The following is a 21478-nucleotide window of genomic DNA, read 5'->3' on the forward strand; positions in this document are numbered from 1 at the left end:
TATTTTGTCCCATGGTGGGAAATGCTTGCCCGGTTGAAGAGGGGAATGTACCACATTGAGGCAGGAGCGCCCAGGGAGGATGGAGACAGGAAGGCTGAACTTTTTGACTAATGTAAGTAGCCACAATTTTCCTATGTTAAAATTTGGAATGTGTAAGTTAACGCTGCCTGCGGCAAAAACAGAAGTATTAAAAACCATAGTGGAGTCTGTAGAAAGCCCTGCCCTGGGTGCTCTGTGCAAGGTCTGGGTGTGGTTTGGGCGTGTTCTAACGAGGGGGCTGGGCTTCTTCAGAGGGGAAGTGCCTTTTTCTCTTGAGAGATCCAGCGACACTCAGTCAGCAGCTAGCCACCAGAAAGGCAGGACCGGCTGTCGGGAGCTGGTGAGTCCCAGGCCTGCAGGCAGGGCCCCCCTGAGAACCGGCCTCTGGGTGCCCAGCAGCAACACCCCTCAGCCTGGGCCTCTCCCTCTGCCAGGCGGCTCCCAGTCCGGAGAGCTTTGGGGGGAAACACCCCCCTTGCCCCACAGCCCGGCGGCGTTAGCCCCCAGCTGCAGTGGGAAAATTGCACGCCACGTGGCAGGCTCTGCTCTGGCTGCTGGGCGTGTGTCTGGGCCAAGGCCACGGGAGCCGTTGTAGACGTGGCGGGGGGGGGGCATGGCCCCCAAACCTCCACCCTGGTTCTGGCGCCGGTGGCCCCAGTGGCTGGTTAACACACGGGACCGGCCAATTTCCGGGGCCCCCGGCGGCAGCCCCGGCTCCTGCTGGGGCAGGCGGGTGGTGGGTGCGGTACCCGTCGCCCGTCGTTTGCGCCAGCTCCGGCATTTCCTGTAGCGGTGGCTGAAACTGGAGCCGCAGGGCAGGGCAGGGCGTGGTGGGGCGCGGATGGGAGGCCAGAAACCCAGAGCAAGGAGTCCAGAGCAGAACCGGGGCACGGGAGATTTAAACTCTGCTCGCCGTGTGACCCCCCAGCCCCCACTCCTGGTTGGGTCTGGGAGGGGCGATGCTACTTGTTCTCCCCTAACCCCTGGGGCTGGGCAGCTGCCAATCTAGCCCCACACGTCTCCCTGCCTGGGCCCCCTCTCACATCCTCACTCCCTGCTCCCCCAGAGGTTGGGCAGCTGCCAATCTAGCCCCACACGTCTCTCTGCCTGGGCCCCCTCTCACATCCTCACTCCCTGCTCCCCCAGAGGTTCCCGTCCCCCGCCGCACTCACCTGCGCCCCCTCCCCCTGCCCTTTCCCACTCCTCCTCCCTCGCCCTGCTCAGCGCCCCTTCTGGACCCACATTCTCCTCTGTCTCCTTCCACACCCCAAGCTCCCCGACCCCGCTTTGCTCACCACCGTTCCTCCCCATTCCCAGCACACGCCTCAGTCTGCCGCCTGCCCTGCTGAACCCCTCTGACCCTACTGCCTCATATTCTCTGTCAGCCTCCTTCCACCACCACCCCGGGCCCGCCCGGCCTCCTCTCTCCTGTCTGAGCCCGTGTGACAGCATGCTTCCTTGGTTTGTAGTTTTGGGCACGTAATGTGATGCAATTATCAAACTGTAAGTGCAGTGGACGCATACCAGAGGCATTTACAGTATATTACGTGTAGCACGTTTTTTCCATTGCCCAGCAAAGTCTGGCTGTAGTTAGTTGCCTAAGTTACTCTCGGTTCCATGGATGATGGGGAAAAGGATACAAGTCACAGAATCAAAATACTGACCACATGTGATCTCTTTACAAGGAACGAGAAACATAAAGGGCCTGTAGGGAGTCTTTGTATTCATGCATTTTGATCCATTCGTGTTTTAATGGGTGGGGGGGAATGTTCTTTGTGCCCAGGGCCCCAATAAATCTTAATCCGCCCCTGCCCAGAGAAGCGACCGGCGGTAGCCGCTCGCTGTTGCTGCTGTGAGGCTCCGGCCCTGCTCCAGGCACCCATGACTCCGAGAGCAGGGATCGCAGCAGGGCCTGGCCGGGCAGGGCCGTGCCGCACAGCCCAACCCCCTTCCCTTCCCCCTGTGGCAGGAAGCAGCTCCCTTCCCTTCCCCCCATGCAGCACCAAGAGGCTGCTGCTGGCCACAAACCCTGGCAGACATCACGGGGGCGGGAGTGTTTCTTTAGTTTAAAAGTGTTGGGGGCAGGGCCACTAGGGCGGTGGGCTGCTAACATTTGGAGTTTAGTAGAGTTTTGTAATCTGCACCCACAGCCCTGCACCCAGTGGTGAGCTGGAGCCGGTTCGCACCGGTTCGCTAGAACTGGTTGTTAAATTTAGAAGCCCTTTTTGAACCGGTTGTTCCATGAGGGACAACCGGTTCTAACAGGGCTTCTAAATTTAACCGGCCAAAAGTGGCACCTTAGGCGCCGACTCCACGGGTGCTCCAGGGCTGGAGCACCCAAGGGGAAAATGTGGAGGGTGCAGAGCACCCACCGGCAGCTCCCTGCCCCACCCCCGGCCCCAGCTCACCTCCACTCTGCCTCCGCCTCCTCCCCTGAACGCGCCGCCCCACTCTGCTTCTCCGCCCCGCCCCCCTCATTGAGTAATGGGCCTACTCTGTCCTTGGTCTTCCTCTTGCTTCTAATGCATTTGTAAAATATTTTTGTTACCCTTTATCTCCCTATCTAGTTTGATCTCGTTTTGTGCCTTGGCCTTTCTAATTTTGTCCCTGCATACTTGTGTTATTTGTTTATAGTCATCGTTTATAATTTGACTGAGTTTCCACTTTTTGTAGGACTCTTTTTTGATTTTTAGATCATTGAAGATCTCCTGGGTAAGCCAGGCTGGTCTCTTGCCATCCTTCCTATCTTTCCTACGCAGTGGGATAATTTGCTCTTGTGCCCTTAATAATGTCTCTTTGAAAAACTGCCAACTGTCTTCAATTGGTTTTTCCCCTTACACTTGCTATGGGATCTTACCTACCAACTCCCTGAGTTTGCTAAAGTCGCCTTCTTGAAACCCATTGTCTTTATTGTGCTGTTCTCCCTCCTACCATTCCTTAGAATCCTGAACTCTACCATTTCACAATCACTTTCACCCAAGCTGCCTTCCACTTTCAAAATCTCAGCCAGTTCCTCCCTATTTGTCAAAATCAAATCTAGAACAGCCTCCCCCTTAGTAGCTTTCTTGACCTTCTGAAATAAAAAATTGTCTCCAATGCGTTCCAAGAACTTGTTGGATAATCTGTGCCCTGCTGGGTTATTTTCCCAACAGATGTCTGGGTAGTTGAAGTCCCTCATCACCACCACGGCCTGGGCTTTGGATGATTTTGTGAGTTGTTTGAAAAAGCCTCACCCACAGGTTAGGTGGTCTTCTTCCTGGTTAGGTGGTCAGCAGTAGACCCCCGACCATGACATCACCCTTGTTTTTTAACCTTTTTATCCTGACCCAGAGACTTTCAACAAGTCTGTCTCCTATTTCCATCTCCACCTCAGTCCAGGTGTGCACATTTTTAATGCATAAGGCAACACCTCCTCCCTTTTCCCTGCCTGTCCTTCCTGAGCAAGCTGTACCCTTCTCTACCAGTCATGAGAACAGTTTTCAAGTACATAATAAGTTGTTACAAGGAGGAGTGAAAAAAAATGTTCTCGTTAGCCTCTGAGGACAGAACAAGAAGCAATGGGCTTAAACGGCAGCAAGGGTGGTTTAGGTTGGAAAAAATGTCCTTTTGGGATGGTTAGGCACTGGAAAGATTCCCTAGGGAGGTTGTGGAATCTCCATCACTGGAGGTTTTTAAGAGCAGGTTGGACAAACCCATGTCAGGGATGGTCTAGATAATACTTAGTCCTGCCATGAGTGCAGGGGACTGGAGTCGATGACCTCTTGAGGTCTCTTGCAGTCCTACGTCTATGATTTGTCCAAGTAGGTTTTTATTCTGGTTATAGCAGTTTAGGGCTGCAGCGAGGGGAGGGGGATAAATGGGGTGGTTGATGGGGAGGAGTTGGGGGCCACCTCAGAGGAAAGGGGTGGGGATTGGGGGGGGGATGCTAGGGGTGACACACAGGTGAGTGGCAGGGAAAGGGGGAGGGATGAAGGGTGAAGGAGTGTGTCAGCCCCACATAGTCTCCTCCCAGGTGTGTACCAGGATCGGGGAGTGTCAGAGTCCTTCTCCTTACCACTCCTCGTGTCAGCCAGGATTGGGGGGGGCTGCACTCTAGAGGTGCCTGCCCCCCATGTGGGAATCGGGAATTAGGAGCACTTTGATCTCGTGGAGTGGTCTGAGCCCCTCTCCCTCCACCTCTGTGCCTGTGCTGGGTGGTCCTTGGCTTTCACTCCCATCCCCAACTCATCCCGAAAAGCAACACGTACTCCAGACATCACCAGACACCCCTCCTGGCGACCTCCTGCTCTCCTGGCTCCGCAGAGCAGCACATCTGACAGCCCCATCGACTACTCCTGGGAGAATTCTGCTCCAAAATATTAAAAATATGCACAGCTCGTTAATTATACACGTGCACAGTAGCGCAGAATTCCCCCAGGAGTAATAGTCCGTGCACCGGGGAGGTTACCCAGTATTTACAGTGCTTCAGGTGTCTGCACCGTGGGGACGGGGATGCAAGTTCCAGCACACGTGTTGGTGGGGGTGAAACCAGCCCCACGGCTGCAAGTCTGTACGTTGCTACCTGCACCGTTTTATTTTTTTAAGGCTGCATTTACACTAACCGAAACGTGCCATTTCCTTTTCTTGTCTTGGGAAGAGGGAATCTCTTGTAGGTGCCACGGATATGGAGCTGGTCTCAGTGCTCATGAAGGATATGGAGTCCATCTCAGTGCTCATGGGAGCTCTGGATCTAAACTCGGACCCAAAGGAATTCTTCGATGGCTCCATAAAGGTGTTTGAGGAGTTCATGGATCTTTTCAAAGACAAAGGACAGGCTGAAGTGGCTTCCATAGCGCAGGCGGAGCTGGAGTCACTCAAATCCACCATGCTCGACATCGCAGTCACGGGGGAGACGGGTGCCGGGAAATCGTCCTTCATCAACGCCCTCCGGGGACTGACCGCTGAGGATGACGGGGCTGCCCCAACTGGGGTGACAGAAATGACAACGGAGCCGACTGTTTATCCCTATCCAAACCACCCCAACGTGAGGCTATGGGACCTGCCCGGCATTGGCGCCCCAGATTTCAAGCCAAAGACATACCTGCGGCAGGTGAATTTCAAACGCTATGACTTCTTCGTGATCATCGCTTCGGAGCGCTTCAAATGCAACCACGTGGCCCTGGCCCGGGAGATCGAGAGGATGGGGAAGAGGTTCTATTTTGTGCGCTCCAAGGTGGATGAAGACTTGCGCAACGAAGAAAGGGATCACCCTAGAACGTTCAGTCAGGAGAGCATCCTGGAGCGACTCAGGATGGACTGCAGGAAACACCTGCAAAAGATAGGGATGAGCAACCCAGAGATTTTCCTTCTCTCCAGCTGTGAATTCTCTAAGTATGATGGTCCTGCCCTGGTCAGGGCTTTGCAGGATGGTCTCCAAGGTCTGCAGAGACTTGCCTTTCTGCTCAGTCTGCCAAACATGTCTAAAGAAATCATAAAGAAGAAGAAAGCTACCCTGCAGAAGCTGATATGGCTAATCTCTCTCGCATCGGCTTTAGTCAATGTCATTCCAATCCCGCTGCTCTCTGTTGCTTGTGATATTAGCATCCTGCTAGGATCCATGATTGCCTTCTACAAGCACTTTGGCCTAGATGAGGGCTCCTTGGCTAATCTGGCCAGGCAGGCTGGGAAACCGATAGCAGAGTTGAAGGCTGTTATCAGATCTCCCGGGGCAAAAGAAATAAACAGAGATTTTGTAATCAAAATGCTGCTAAAGGAGGGTGTACCTACATTAACTGCAACTCTACCAGTGCTTGGTCAAATGTTAACTGCGGGAATCTCTTTTTTAACCACCTACTTCATGCTGTCGAAATTTCTCAGTGAAGTGGCTGAAGATGCCAGAAGGGTTCGGAAGACTGCTTTGAAGGAAGACGGGAAAAAGCATAAATGATCAGCAGACCTGTTCATGAATAAGAGACCCAATCCCAGCTGGAGATCAAGGCCCTCCCACATTTTAAAAATCAAGCTGAAAAAGAAGCATCATTTTCATTCTTTAATTTCCTGCAGCGAGTCAAGTTTCTAGGCTTTTTACACAAAACGTTTTGTCTAATACAGGAAAACCAACGAAATGCACCAAGATCCTCAACTGATGTAACTCAGTGTAGCAACCAACCTTGCCGTCAGCTGCTGTCTCTTTCGTACCTGGCCTGCACGACTGTTAGGGGAAATCAACCTAGTTAGCATATGTGACTCCATTTTGGTTTTCCTCTTGGCCATTAACTAGAAGCGAGCACATCACGTACCAAGGGAGGATCCTTCAGGGGGGACAGCTGGACAGTTTCAAGATAAGGGAAACAAAGGAGACAGGAACCAGCCGACATGCCTGAAATAGCTACTAATTCAGCTTTTTTGCAGGGGGAAGGTGACTGCAGGGGATCGGCGATAGAGAAGGAGAAGGCCTGTTTATTTGTTTAGGCCCCCCCGAGCTACACAGGCAGGATGTTTTGCCCACAGTATATAATCTTCGTGTAACCTGTAATCGGGGTCCCGTTCTGCTTCACAGAGCGGTACCACGCTCGAGCGTAATAAACCTACCAACTTTGAGATACGCTGCAGTCTGTCTTTATTTGGTTGCCTCAGCCTAGAAACGAACTGTACATGTCCTAACTGGAATAATTCGTAACAATGACCATCCAGCCCGTGCCTACAGCAGACTCTGTGCACCTTCTAAACAATGCCTTTGATCTGAAGAAGTGCAGACCATGGCTAGTTTGTGTGCTAGCAGCCGGGTTACAGATGAATGAGGGTGCTGGAACAAGCATTTCCCAGCAATGTCACTGCAAGCATTCAGAAATCACCACTCAGGCCCCTCAAAATCATGAGATTTTTAAAAATGTTTGTTTTTTTTTTCATTTGCCTCCTGTTTTGAGGGTTTGCTGGTCACCGTGTGCTGCTGTTCTGCGCAGCCCCTGGAAACCAGGGCCAGAAAGTTCTTTTTTTGAATAACACCTGAGAGTCTCCCATGACCACATGACGCCAGGAAGCTTTACAGGGAAGTACCAATAACTGCACGAATCACAAGAGTTTGCAACGCTCATATAGCGACTGTAACCAAGCTGTGTTTTGCATCAGGTGATCCGAGGAGCAATTTAATCATAGCATGATCCCAACAGCCCGGGTGAGCCCTTGGACAATCCAGCGTATTGCTACGAGTTGGATATAGAAGCTAAATTCTATGTCGGTGGTTTTCAACCTTTTTTTCTGGTGACCCCGTTGAAGAGCATTGTTGATGCCCGCGACCCAACGGAGCTGGGAAAGAGGGGTTTGGGGTGTGGGAGGGGCTCAGGGCTGGGGCAGAGGGATGGGGTGCATGGGTGAGGGCTGTGGGGTGGGTCTGGGAATGAGGGTTCAAGGTGTGGGAGGGGGCTCTGAGCTGGGGCAGGGGGTTGGGGTGGAGGAGGGGGTCAGGGCTCTGGGCTGGGGGTACACGCTCTGGGGTGGGGCCAGGGATGAGGGTATTGGGGTGCAGGAAGGGGCTTCAGGTTTTGGGGGGGCTCAGGGCTGGGGCAAAGGATTGGGGGGAACGGGGGGGTCACGGGCTTACCTCCGGGGGCTCCCGGTCAGTGGCGCAGCAGATGTGCTAGGGCAGGCTTCCCGACTGTCCTGGCACTGGGGACCGCGCTGCACCCGGAAACGGCCAGCAGCAGGTCTGGCTCCTCGGCGGATCTGTGCAAGCGGTTGCTCAGGGTAGGGGCAGTGCACGGAGCCCCGTGGTTCCCCCACCTAGGAGCCGGACCTGCTGCTGGCCGCTTCCGGGGCGCAGCGCGGTGTCAGAGCAGGAAGGGACGAGCCTGCCTTAGCTGGGCAGCACCACCCACGGGACCTTTAACGTGCTGACCAGAGCCGCCGCGACCCAGCGCCTTCCATTCCGCGACCCAGTGCTGGGTCGTGACCCATGGTTTGAAAACCACTGTCCGATGTAATCTATGGCCAGTGCAACTGCATTCATGCTGTATCAATAACTAGTGTGTTTGTTTCTTTATGATTACTGCTCGTGCATATATAGTCGTCTCATGTAATAAATTCAATTATAACCTGAATTAAGCTTCTGTGTAGATCATGACGACAATGGTCAGAGAGAAAAACCCAGTGGTAGGGAGTCCCATGGGTTAACCCCAGTAATTCCCATTGGCAGGGAGTCCCACTGGTTAACACTGTTACTGCCCCGTGGCAGGGAGTCCCGTGGGTTAACCCCACTAATTCCCAGTGGGAGGAGTCCCACTGTTTAACACTGCTCATTCCCAGTGACAGAGAATACCACTGGTTAACCCCACTAATTCCCAGTAGCAGGGAGTCCGGTGCGTGAACCCCACTAATTCCAAGTGGCAGGAAGTCCCACTGGTTACACCACTAATTCCCAGTGGCAGGGAGTCCCTCTGGTTAACACAGTTAATGTCCAGTGGCAGGGAGTCCCATGGGTTAAAACTGTTAATGCCCAGTTGCAGGGAGTCCTGACCGCAACAAAATGCTTAGGCAACCCAGGGATGAGGGGTTTGGGGTGCAGGAGGGGACTCTGGGTTGCAGGGGGCTCAGGGCTGGGGCAGGGGGTTGGGGCTTGGTGGGTGTGTGTGTGGGTGTGTGTGTGTGTGTGCGTGAGTGCTGCCCCCTGCTGGAGGGGCTGAGCCCTGCATTGTGTGTCTGTGTGTGTTATAACTGCACACTGTCACCCCCTGACTGCATGGCAACATTTAGAGCTGTGTCCACCAGGAAATGGGCTGGGGGGCTGGGGGCCTACACTCCAGGCATGGCAAGCCAGCCTGGGCGATGTTGCTCAGCCCCCTCCAGCTGGGCTGGAGTCTCTGGAGTGAAAAGTTATGTGACTCCTGGTGATGAAGGCGTGCCCCTGACAGCAGGTCTCCTCATTCCACCTGTGCAAACTGCGGGCTCCCCCACTTTGCAAGCAGCTCGGCCCTGTCCCTGCCTGGCTCCCGCACTTGGGCCCTGAGTGACGGGCTCCCGCCCACAGGCCAGGGGTGCAGCCTCTCTGCTCCTGCGGCAGGTCTCGGCAGCATTTGCCACCGTGCTACCGCCTCCGAAGGAGGACAAGCAAGGCCCTGAAATGGCTCCGGCCTTTCATCTCTGACCGAAGCCCAGGGTCATTCTGGGCAACGACTCCGCAGCCTCGAGGGCTCCCGTCTCCTGGGGCTCATCCCCGCCCCTCCCCATTCAGCAGCTGCAGGAAACCAGCAGGTGAGCTGACCAGATGCCCAGGCTGAGGGGCCAGCAGGGCACAGACCACACCTAGCTTTGCTCTGGCTTCGTGGCCAACGTTACCTGCCCTGTCTCCCAGGCCTCTCGCTGCCTGGCCAACGTCAGCAGTGGGGTGAGAGGAGCAGCAGCAGCCCCCCCACATGAGGCGGAGCTGATTCTGGCAGTGAGAGGGGACTACTTTGGAGAACTCTGCCAGAGAAACCCCTTCCCTTGGCCCTAGACAGCTCGAGGGGCCCCTGGCCTTGGGCACCTCCTGCTCTGGTTTACCTGGAGCGGGTATTCCTGTGCCAGGCTGTGTGGACACTCCTACCTGGGAAGCAACGTGGCTAGAACGGAGTTAGCTAAATTGGGTTTGTTACCAGCCATCGCTGACTCCACCCTGAGCCAGGTTAGTTCCAGAGTCAGACCATCCACACAGACCTGCAGCAAAATATCCGCATCACCACTCGGCATCCCGTTTAGCGGAACCATCTGCCTCTGCGCAGGCCAGGCTGATTCTGCCCCGCTCCTGCGCACTCCCCCAGCAGAACACCCTCCCATCAGTCGGCATCCGGCCAGCAGGTCACCGCTGCCGAGCTGGCCACGAGTTACGGGAAAGGCCCTGATAAGGCAGCTGCAGTTTCCTGTCTTCAGGAAATGGAGGCCGAGCTCTGAGAATGCGCAGCGTGGTTCACAGTGGGGCAGCGTCTGCCCAGCCCCACGGGCTCCCAGAGACACGTTGCCCGGGTCTTCGCTCTTCGCTCTGGCTCCCCACTGAACACCGCGTTCAGGCTTCTTGCCCTCGGTTTCAAAGCCCTGCATGACACTGGCCCCACCTGCCTGAGATACCGGCTTTCTTCCCCCTCCGCCATGACTTCCCACAACAGCTGCTAACTGACGGGGGGAGACCAACAACTGGGTTTGACAGAGTTCTCACGGGAACCAGACCCAGACGACGCAGCTCGCTGGCACAGGAAACCCCAGCCTGGCTGCCTTTAAAGCCAATGCAAACCCCGTCACTGTGGCCAGCACCACACTCCTGCTCTTCTGCATTCAGGAGCAGCCGGAGCCTGCCTATGGCGAGCAGGGAAGAAAGACAGAGAGGCCCTGGATGCCGTTATTTTCCGCTGGGAGACGCTCAGACAACTGCAGCGATGGGCCCAATGCAAGAACCCAGATGAGAGAAACTGGATGTGAAACGCTGCAACATCAGAGATTCCACTGGCTCTGAGCTCAGCAGGATTTGACTTCCAGTTTTTAAAGGCTGCCTCTTTGCCCCTGGCCGCTCTTACTCTGTTGTTTCCCCCTGCAGCTGGTTTTGTTCCAGCAGCAAAGGTTGGTTCCCCCAACCCGCCAGGCCCAGGAAGGACGGTGCATCAGCACAGGCTGCATAAGGTAGGTCTCCGGATCGGCTGCACCAGGATGCTGCCACAGGACCAAGGAGCTTGCTGTCGGGGGTTGGACGTGCTTAAACCACGAACAGCTTCCGGCACAGGCAGCTTTGGGGCCCCCACTGCATTCCCCTGGGGACCAGCCACCCCCACAGATGGGTGGTCTTGTTTGTGCTTCCCCTGCCTGGGGAGCAAGGGGCGGTGAGGGAGGGATTGTGGCCCATTGTCTGATTTTATGGATAGGCTTTTTGGGGGAACCCTTTTGTTGAATTGTCTGAGCGATCCCACACATGGGTGTGGCCGGTAGAGGGATATAATTGATGGAAAGCGGGGATTTCCCGACTGTCTCTGACTTTTTTTTTTTAACGTTTTGTCACCTGGGAAAATGTGACAAAAGTAAGAAAATGATGCTAAACTTTATGATAGAGACATAGGTGGGTGAGGTAACATCTTTCATTGGACCAACTTCTGCTGGTAAAAGAAACAAACTTTTAAGCTCCTCAGAGCTCTTTCTTCAAGTCTGGGACGGGTGCTTCGTGCCACAGCTAAATGCAAGGTGGAACACATGTTGGTTGTAAGAGACCATTCAAGGTGAGGTGGCCATTTAACACGTCTTTCGGCATAGGACAAATATGGAGGGTTCATGGGTTACGGATTAGAACATAAGACCAGCCACACTGGGCTAGACCAATGGCCCATCTAGCCCAGTATCCTGTCTTCTGAGCGTGTTTGGTGCCAGATGGTTCAGGGGGAGTGAATAAAACAGGACAATTATCAAGTGACCCATCCCCTGTTGTCCAGTCCCAGCTTCTGGCAGTCAGACCTCCTACCCTCATGGTTCACTGTTACTCCAAGCCATCCCTTGTCGCCCATTCTTCTGCCCCCGACCTCCCAAGCCCACACAAGGGAGCCCCCACCCTCATCCACTGATTGCATCTGTGCAGTAATTGAATATTACACTTGTTGTGAAAAGAGGAAAAGACATGACCAAATACGCAGCCCTTCCCCCACTTGACCCCTGAATGTCACCCATTGAGCGCCACGGTACTTGGCATGTGTGTTGGTCCCATTCTGGCCAGAAATGGGGATTGAACTGCCCAGTGGGTTACACGTACAATTAGCAAATATTTTAAAGGCACTTGATTGTCTGATTGCCTTTGATTATTGATAGTAATTAAAATCATGATGTACCAGATATAAAAATCGAAGGATAGACCATATTTCTGTTCACCATTATTTTATTAAAGGATTTGGCGACTTTTTCTAAAATGTCCAATGGAGAATTGAGGGACTCACAAGTTTCATGGCTGGCTTGGAAGGGAATGAGGGCTGCAGTAGGGTGCTCTACTGCCCAAAGAAGTCTTCTCATTGGCTCAGAAAAGGGGGTGGAGCTAAAGCAGGACTTCCTGTTTTGTCAAGTAGGCCTGAAATTAGCCAGCGAAGCTCCACTAGAGGGCAGTACTGGTGAGGGTCAAGGGTGTTGCAATGCTCCAGGTGTAACTTGTACCAAGTTCTATCCATAACATACACCTGAGCTCTCCCTGTCAGAAATGTACATCTGACCTTCCCTGGTGCACACATCGCCCTCCTGAATGTAGCACATTCTGGAGGTGAAGAGATCAGTGATGCAATTCATTTCAACGTTATTTAAATTTGTATACGTTATATTAAGCAACATAAAGTTATGAGTTTAACCACTGCCTTTCAAAGGTAACGGTAAGAGATAATTAAGCACATATTGAAAAGGAGTACTTGTGGCACCTTAGAGACTAACCAATTTATTTGAGCATGAGCTTTCGTGAGCTACAGCTCACTTCATCGGATGCATCCGATGAAGTGAGCTGTAGCTCACGAAAGCTCATGCTCAAGTAAATTGGTTAGTCTCTAAGGTGCCACAAGTACTCCTTTTCTTTTTGCGAATACAGACTAACACGGCTGTTACTCTGAAATAAGCACATATTGCCTCCCAAAACAAAGGGCTGAGTCAGCTCAGGAATTTATGAACTGGGTGGAGGGACTTGGCTCAGTATTGTTTTGGCTAAAGACTGGTCAACACTACAAAGTTAGGTCGACCTAGCTATGATGCTCAAGGGTGTGAAAAATTCACTGCCCTGAGAGACATAGTTAAACAAACCTATGCCCTGGTGTGGACTCTGTTAGGTCAAGGGAAAAATTCTTCCATCAACTTAGCTACCCCTTTCGGAAAGCTGGATTTACTACAGTGATGGAAGGACCCCTTCTGTAGCGGAAGCATTCCTATTGTAGGCATACTCTAAGAGCATGTACACATGCGAGAGAGAGAAGCATGAGACACAGAGAGACAGCCAGAGCGGGGAAGTGTCATTGGTCCTGGGAAAAGCCTAGAGAAAGTTTTCTGTATTGGGTGCTGGATGAAAGAAATTTGGACTTGTGAGCAGGGATGCTATCAATTTCTCCTCCTAGTGGAAACAACACCCAGGGCCCTAAACTTTAACTAGATAGTCAGATCAAAAGGGGTATCTAAAATTATTAATTAATAATTATATATTATATTATATTTATATTACAATTAATAGTTGAAATGAAGCAATTTGACTTTATCAATTTAAGGTCGTTTCAATAAAGCCCTGTGGATATTTTCACAACTAATTGTTTTGGAATTTTTGTTATATGGGAAATTTCAAAAATTTGAACTTTTTGTTCTGATTTGGGACAAATAGAAATTTTGAAATGTCGGAATTTCCTGCCGAATGGAAATTCTGAGTTTCAACCAACTAGCAAACGCTGAATGAAATTTCCCTTTTTCCTCTTCATCCTCTGGGCCAGATGACATCTTTCAAATCTCTCATGGAGTCTATGGAGTCTCTCTCTGCACTCATGAAGGACGAGAATGTAGAGTTAGACCCAAAGGCGTTGTTCAATGCAACTATACAAGTATATGAGAAATTCATGCATCTCTTCAAAGATGGAAGCCCTGAGGTAGCTGCTTTGGAAGCTCAGGAGGCGCTGGCGTCATTCGAAAATATGGTGCTCAACATTGCTGTTACAGGAGAGACGGGTGCAGGGAAATCATCCTTCATCAACGCCCTCCGGGGACTGGAGACTGAGGACAAAGGGGCTGCCCCAACAGGTGTGACAGAAACGACAACAGAGCCAACTGCTTATCCGCATCCTACCTACCCTAACGTGACACTGTGGGATCTGCCGGGGATCGGGGCGATGGATTTTCGGCCAAAAAGGTACCTCCAGCAGTTGCTATGACTTCTTTATCATTGTCGCTTCAGAGCGGCTCCGATCCAGCCATGCCAGCCTAGCCCGAGAGATCCAAAGAATGGAGAAGAAGTTCTATTTTGTGCGCTGCAAAGTGGATGAAGACTTGGCCAATGAAAGAAGGGCTAATCCCAAAATTTACAGTCAGGACAGTGTCTTGCAGAGGATCAGGGAGAACTCCGAGAAACATCTGAGATACCAAGAAGTGTCCAACCCACAGGTCTTTCTTCTCTCCAACTGGAAGTTCGACCACTATGATTTTCACCTACTGGAGGATACGCTGGAGAAGGATCTCCCCAGACTACAGAAACTCACGTTTCTGCTCAGCCTGCCCAACCTCTCCCCTGAAATCATAGGGAAGAAGAAAGCCACGCTGAAGAAGCATTTATGGAAAACATCCCTGGTGTCAGCTTATATCAATGCCGTTCCCCTTGAGAGAATCTCTCTCGCGTGTGACATTGGAATCCTGCTGGTATCCACGATCGCCTTCTACAAGCGATTTGGCCTTGATGACGACTCCCTGGCTTAGCTGGCCAGGCAGGCTGCAAAGCCCGTCACAGAGCTCACGGCTGTTATCTGATCGCCGCAGGTGAATGAACTCACCAGGGATGTCTTAATGAAGAAATTTGTCAGAGTTGAGTGCGGCATCACCAGGTCAGTTGAATGTCACTTTAACCTGGTACCAGTGATTAGCACCGTAGCTGCAGTAGGGTTGTCTTTCATCACCACATATTCCGTACTGTCTAGCTTCCTGGGTAAAGTTGCCGAAGATGCAAAGAGAATTCTCAAGAAAGCTCTGGAATAAGAAGGGACAACTTCAAGTTAACCACAACATAATCCACAGACCTGTCACTGTAGGGAAGGCAGATAACCTAAGGATGTCTGTTGTATAGATAAACAGACAGAAGGCAGGATTTCCCTTTTTTGTGTGTTTTATATGGCAAACAAAGAGGAAAATCCTGACTCTGACTTCTGGAGGGCTCTGTTGGGCTTTTTATTTGACCCAAAATGATTGTTGTATACTGGAAAATCAATTAAATTGAAGTGAAACTGCTAGCTCTGACAACATGTGAGACTTAATGGAAAGAGAGGCCAAACAAAGCAGACTCTGGAAGAAATCTGTGGAATGGTTTTGCCTCTTATGGTATTGTTTGGCCTGTTCTCCTCATTCTCCCAGCTGGGAGCTCAGGTAAGGCTACATGTGAGTTGCTGAATTGCTTGAGCAAGAGGACATTAGTAACTCTGCAGTTACTCTTATTTTTTCCACAGTATGCATCCGATGACGTGATCTGTAGCTCACGAAAGCTTATGCTCTAATAAATTTGTTAGTCTCTAAGGTGCCACAAGTCCTCCTGTTCTTTTTGCAGATACAGACTAACACGGCTGCTACACTGAAACCTGTCTTATTGAGACATGACCCAAGAAGAGTTAGAAACATCTTGCTACCAGACATCTATCACTGATTCCATGGGAGACGGATGGGCTTATTGTTAAGGTGCTGGACTGGCAATCAGGAGATTTGAGTGCTAATTCCTTCTGTGCTACAGAGTCTCAGGCCAGGTCTACATTAAAAGTGAGGTTGATCCAGCTACATTGCTCAGCGGTGTGAAAAATCCAGACCCCTGAGTGATGTAGTTAAGATGACTAAGCCCTGGTATAGACAGCACTAGGTTGACGGAAGGATTCTTGTCTCTACAGCTGTGCTATGGTAGCAGTGTAGACATAGCCTAAATGTGACCTTGGGCAGGTCACTTAATTTCTCTGTGCCTCAGTTTACCCATTGTGAAATGTGGATAAGAATCCTTCCTTTGTGTTGTCTATTTAGCCTATAAGTTCTTAGAGACAGAGACTGTCTCTTGCAAATTTTATACAGTACCCCACACAATGGGGCCCCTGATCTTGGTTGGGGCCTCTGTGTGCTTCTGTAATAAAGATGATGATAATTACATGAAAAAAAACCTTCATTAAATCTTCCTTGCCTCACAGGGCTGAGTATCAATCCATTAAAGACCCACAATAAAGGAAACAAAATTCATGCAGGAAATTTAAAATTCGGTGAGATTCTTTTTGTCAGGGCAAACAGATCTTTCTAGACACTTTTTGACTCTATTTATGATGTTAATAATTTTCAGCAATGCAATTGTGAGGCCACCAAATTTGTGTAGCACATTGGCGCTTCTGGATTAGAATGAGTGTCCTCCCTCCTCAGAGATGTCAGTGTGAATTTGGAGTCACTGGGTGCGGTAGTTCCCGGTTTACACTCGAGTAACGGAGCTCAAAATATGGCATTTAGGGCTTCATTTGAAGACACGGACACTGCCTGACCTTGAATGCCTTAATTTTTGGGTACCTAGCTTGAGAGTTCTTCAAGGAACTTGATTTTCAGAGGATATGAGCCACCAGCATCTTGTGTTGACATCAGCTGAAGTTGTGGGCACTCCACACTTCTAAAAAACAGGCACCAAAAAGAAGGCAGTCAAGATTAGAGGCCCACTAGAATATTTATGCCTTAAGGGCCAGTTTTTCAAAAGATTCCAATCCCACTGAGAACAGTGGAGAGGCCCTGCCTTTGCCCTACTGAGAGTGGAACTGGTCAAAAATGGAAATTGTCTCACGGGAAATTCCAATATTTTGGCCTTTGCTGTCATGCTGAATCAGGATGGAAAGTTGAAATACTGGAAAGCTTTGCAGAATGGAAAAAATTCATCTAGGAAATGTCAAAACGTTTTGGAGAAATTCAACAGGAATCTGCATCCTCCTGAGCTGCACAGTGCCTCATGGGAGGCCCATGACTGTGATGCACCATGGGAAAGGTAGTCTGGCTGGGGAGCTTAGCCAATAAGGGGAAACGGGGGAAATGAAGAAACTGAAACTACAGCTCTCAGCCATGACCGCTCAGGAAGAGATGCAAAGTTTAATAGTGAAACATTTCATTTAGATTTTTCCCAACAAAAATTTTTAAAAAATCAACATTTTTTCTGTGAAAAAGAAATGCTTTGATGGAAAATTTCTGACCACCTCTAACTTCAAGCTGTTCCATAGTGATACTTTGTGAAAATCTGGCTTCTAATATGAAAGGGGGAAAATGTTGAGGATTAAAATTGGGATAACTCAAACCAGCCTGTGAAAAACACGCACAGAAAAATCTTTTCCAAGCTCTTAGAGAATCAGCTGATGAGATATTCATTTTCTTGCTTCAGAAATGATGCATAATATAAAAATAATAAAAAAAACTTTCAGAGTAGCAGCCGTGTTAGTCTGTATTCGCAAAAAGAAAAGGAGGACTTGTGGCACCTTAGAGACTAACCAATTTATTTGAGCATGAGCTTTTGTGAGCTACATCCGAGGAATGCATCCGATGAAGTGAGCTGTAGCTCATGAAAGCTTATGCTCAAATAAATTGGTTAGTCTCTAAGGTGCCACAAGTCCTCCTTTTCTTTTTGAAAAAAAAACTTTATTTCTTCACAAGCTACTTTGTTTACCACAGAGTTCTGAGGCATGACTTGTTCTCACTTCTCTTTCCCCCTGACCCCCATCTTGAGTGCTGATTGTAACACTGACATACCAGCTTAAGTCAGAACAATAGACCAATTCAGTTGTGTGTGAATATCAATGAAGTGTGAAATGTTTAAGTCTGTATGCAGAACAATTCACTTGTGTTAGTTTAGTTCAAAGGGAATGTTAATGGCATTGTCTTCAAACTTATCTAGAACCCTATTGATTGCTATCGCATTACATTATGTACGACCCTGTAATTAAATAACCCCAGATCAAAGTGTGTGTATATTCAGGTGTTAGAACTTCATGAATACTAATGAATGATACTTGCATTGTTTTCACGTATCTATCCCTATTATAATGTAATGGCAGGCAATTGTATTATATATATCACTGTAACTGAATTACTTGTGTATGCAAAGGAAGTAGTTCTGTTAACGGGTAGTGATCAATGGCTCACAGGGGGTGGGTGTGACAGGCCCTAGGGGGCAGCGCCCTTCCCATGTGGGTCTTACCCTCTCAGCGGGCGGCTTGGCCAGCCCCAGGGTGGGGGGTAATGGGTTACACAGCTATGATTGGTTGCTACTATTTGGGGGGGGGAGGGGGCATTCGCTTTGCTGGCTGGGTCCTGGGGGGAGACCCCACCCCAGAGACTCCTCCTTGGACAGCTGCTCTGCTCCCCACAGTCCCTGCAGATCGCGGCCTTCCTCTTCACCGTCTGCCACGTGGTCATCGTGGTGCAGGACTGGTTCACCGACCTCAGTCTGTACAGGTGAGAAGGCCTCTAGCAGGATGGGGCATGGGGCCCTTCCTCTCCGGGGGGCGCTGGCTCCCATCCAGCCTCAGGGCTGGGACTGGCTGGTGGGAGGGGGGCAGGGGCAGGAAATAGGGCGTGGGATCTTTCCCCCCTAGGGGGAGCCGGCTCTGATCTAGCGCCATGGCTGGGACTGGCTGGCTCTGGAGGGCAGGGAATGGGACACGGAGTCTTTCCCCCTGGGGGGCACTGGCTTCCATCCAGCCCCAGGGCTGTGACTGGCTGGCTTGGGGTGGGGTATGGGAATGGGGCACTGGGTGTTTGCCCTCTAGGGGGCACCGGCTCTGATCTGGCCCCAGGCTGTTTCGGGGGATGGGCTCCGGGCCCCTCTCGCTCAGCAATTCACGTGTGACTCACGTTTGCCAGGTCTCAGCCCCATTCCCAGCAGGAACAGGGACCCAGGGCCCCCCAGCTCCCCACTAACCGCAGCTCCCTGTGTCCCCACGGCAGGTTCCTGCAGACGGCCGAGATGGTGAAACCCTCCACGCCCTCCCCCAGCCACGAGTCCACCGGCTCCTCGGGTGCCGACGAGGGCACGGAGTACTATCCCCACGTCGGTGAGCAGCCGCTGCCCCCTGTAGCATGGCGCCCCCCAGCGCCAGCCTGGGGCATTGGGGCCCGCCCTGACTGCCAGGGGAGAGACCCCCACCCCGCCCCCTGCAGCACAGTGCCGGGTCATCAGGGCCAGCTTTGACTGCCAAGGGAGAGCCCCTACCCTGCTCGCATAGCACAGCGCCCCCTAGTGCTCCCTTGGTGAATGGGGCCAGGTTATTCTAGCAGGTGTTGGTCTGTGCAGTCATGTCCAGGCTGAATTTCCTCTTCCCCCCCGCCCCCCCAGGCGTCTCTGCCCTTCGCTTCAGTTTTTCTGCAGAACAAGGCCAAGCGGGAGAATTTCTGTCCCCGGAACCTGAAGCAGATGCACGTGGTTATCGATAAAATCATGATGCACTCGCACCTGAAATACAAGGGTAAGCCTTCCCCGCTAGCTCCCCCTGCGTGGGGTGAACGGGGCCCCGGACACCTGGGTTCCAGGACGCAGAGCTAATGGCCCAGTCCCTGCAGGGGAAAGTGCGGGGGGATTTGGAATGACCAGGAATGGCTGGAAGCTTGGGTGTGATTCTCACCTCAAAAGTAACACAGCGCCCCCTAGTGCCGCACTGGGGCTTTGGGGTCAGCCCTGACTGCCAGGGGAGAGCACCCCTCCCTCTCGCTGCAGCACAGCACCCCCTAGTACCGCACTGGGGCCAGCTGGCACGTGTCTCTGTCTCTCAGGCACTCTCTCCATGCTGGAGTGTAACATCTTCCCTGGCCTGCCCTACGACTACCTGGACACAGAGGTGAATCTCTTCCTGCTGCCGTTCGCGGACAGTGACGCCGACGACACTTTCCCCAGAGCAGGTGGGCAGTTGGGATCCTGCCCCCAGAGCCCTCCTACCCTGCCGTTCCTCTGTGCCCCACTAGGTGGCGCTGTGTGGGCTGGGGAGCAGGCGTCTGCAGTCCTGGGGCGCGGCCTCTAGGGCGGCGCTGTCCTATGCCCCCTTGTGGTCCCTGACTGCGGTCTCTAGGGCAGTGCCCCCCCGACTCCCTGCGGTCCTCGGGGCAGCCCTATTCTCATTCTCTTCCCCCCTTGTTCTTGCAGCTCCTGGGGGCGGCCCCCTCTTCTCCCTGCTGCCCGGGTACAAGGGGCACCCCAGCTTCCAGTCGCTCGTGGCCAAGCTGCGCAGCCAGATCATGTCTATGGCGCGGCCCCAGCTCTCCCACACCATCCTGACGGAGAAGAACTGGTGAGGGGCCAGATACAGCCGAGGGAGCAGGGGATTGTGGGTAGGCAGGTTGGGTAGGAGATTATGGGGCACAGGATTATGGGTAGGGGAGGGGTGCGCCCCTGGCAGTCAGTGCCAGCCCTGATGCCCCAGGGTGGTGCTAGGGGGCACTGTGCTGCAGGGGGCGGGGTGGGGGCTCTCCCCAGGCCGTCGGCGCTGACCCATATGCTGTGCACCCCCCGGCAGGTTCCACTACGCGGCCCGGATCTGGGACGGGGTGAAGAAATCCTCGGCGCTCTCGGAGTACAGCCGCCTGCTGGCCTGAGCGACTGCCGCCCAAGGAGCCACCGCGCTGGGGGGCTGCACCGGGGCCCCCGCCCTCTGCCTCCTGGGGCAGAAGGGGCCTGCTGGGCAGCCCGGGAGGTGCTGTTTGGTCGCTGGCCCCAGGCAGGGTGCGGGAGAGTCCGGGCGGGACACCCCTCCCAGGCCACCATCCCACTCCCAGAGGGCACCTGGGGCAGAGCCGTCCTGACCCCCCACAAGCCATCGGAGCTCCCCCAGCCAGAAAGGGGTACTTGGTGGGGGGGAGCCCTCGCCTCTCCCAGCCTGCCCGGGGCTGAGAATGCACCCGCTACGATGCCACAGGGCAAGATCGGGGCGGAGGTGAACCATAGGGCAGGGCCACAGTCCTGAACCAGTGCCCCATGGAGCTGAGCCCTTCATCTCCTCTTCCCCTGCTTCCTTCCTTCCTCCCTCTTTTTCTCTCCTTCCCTCCTCCCTCCTTCCATCTGTCCTTCCCCCCCTCCTTCCTTCCTTCTGTCCTCCCCCCCTCCTTCCTTCCTTCTGTCCTTCCCCCCCCATCTTCATCTCCTTCCCTCCCTCCCTCCCTCCCCGTGTCTCATCCACACCAGCCTCAAGGAAGAATCTCTTTCCCCTCCGCCCATTCACGCCCCCTTCTTTGTCCTTCCCACTGTCCCTGCCGCATGTGAAGCTCTGACCCCATATCGGGGTCCCCCCATAATGGCCATAGGGTCTTCCCAAGCTGTGCCCCACCCCCACCACTCCTGCTAATAAAGAGGGCTTCAAGCTGGGCACTGACTGTGTGGTGGATTTTTTTTAACACCTGGAGAAGGGGCTGCATTGGGGCAGAGCGTCTCGTGCAGACCCCCTCCCCCCCTCCATTCCGACCAACGGGCCCATCCACCCGGTATTGCACCCGTGAAACACGGGCCTGTCTACCCGGTGTCGGGCACCTGCCATGTGTCAGACCAATGGGCCCGTCCACACTGGTAGTGGGTTGAGGGGGCTCAGGTTAGGCCTTTGTGGAAAGATTGTGAAGTCAGCACTGTGTTCCCTCTCAAAGACAGGGACAGAACCCAGGAGTCCTGGCTTCCGGCCCCCCTCCCCACCCTAACCACTGGAACCCCACTCCCCTCCCAGAGCCAGGGATGGAACCCAGGAGTCCTGGCTCCCATTTTCTACCCCACCATCATAAAATA

At 52.7% G+C, this 21478-nt stretch overlaps 2 protein-coding genes across 2 annotated transcripts; both read left to right on the forward strand.

Moving 5' to 3' along the window:
* The first annotated feature begins 338 nt into the window (after window positions 1-338).
* Window positions 339-6506, forward strand: LOC141977010 (interferon-inducible GTPase 5-like). The gene is made up of 2 exons (XM_074938213.1): window positions 339-379; window positions 4676-6506. The coding sequence occupies exon 2, from the start codon at window positions 4703-4705 to the stop codon at window positions 5963-5965; it is 1263 nt and encodes a 420-aa protein (XP_074794314.1). The 5' UTR covers window positions 339-379; window positions 4676-4702; the 3' UTR covers window positions 5966-6506.
* A 3971-nt stretch (window positions 6507-10477) lies between these two features.
* LOC141977013 (nonsense-mediated mRNA decay factor SMG9-like) lies at window positions 10478-20799 on the forward strand. Its single transcript, XM_074938216.1, has 7 exons — window positions 10478-10659; window positions 18089-18174; window positions 18667-18773; window positions 19077-19184; window positions 19489-19614; window positions 19856-20000; window positions 20226-20799. The coding sequence occupies exons 3-7, from the start codon at window positions 18686-18688 to the stop codon at window positions 20302-20304; spliced, it is 546 nt and encodes a 181-aa protein (XP_074794317.1). The 5' UTR covers window positions 10478-10659; window positions 18089-18174; window positions 18667-18685; the 3' UTR covers window positions 20305-20799.
* Window positions 20800-21478: the final 679 nt, after the last annotated feature.

Source organism: Natator depressus, chromosome 24, assembly GCF_965152275.1.
Source record: "Natator depressus isolate rNatDep1 chromosome 24, rNatDep2.hap1, whole genome shotgun sequence".
Lineage (NCBI taxonomy): Eukaryota > Metazoa > Chordata > Testudines > Cheloniidae > Natator > Natator depressus.

Bases quoted from the DNA above. Each gene is read 5' to 3' on its own strand.
- LOC141977010 (XM_074938213.1), top strand. From the start codon at position 4,703: ATGGAGCTGGTCTCAGTGCTCATGAAGGATATGGAGTCCATCTCAGTG.
- LOC141977013 (XM_074938216.1), top strand. From the start codon at position 18,686: ATGGTGAAACCCTCCACGCCCTCCCCCAGCCACGAGTCCACCGGCTCC. The intron at 18,774-19,076 runs GTGAGCAGCCGC...CCTTCGCTTCAG, and splicing joins GGAGTACTATCCCCACGTCG to TTTTTCTGCAGAACAAGGCC. The intron at 19,185-19,488 runs GTAAGCCTTCCC...TCTGTCTCTCAG, and splicing joins CTCGCACCTGAAATACAAGG to GCACTCTCTCCATGCTGGAG.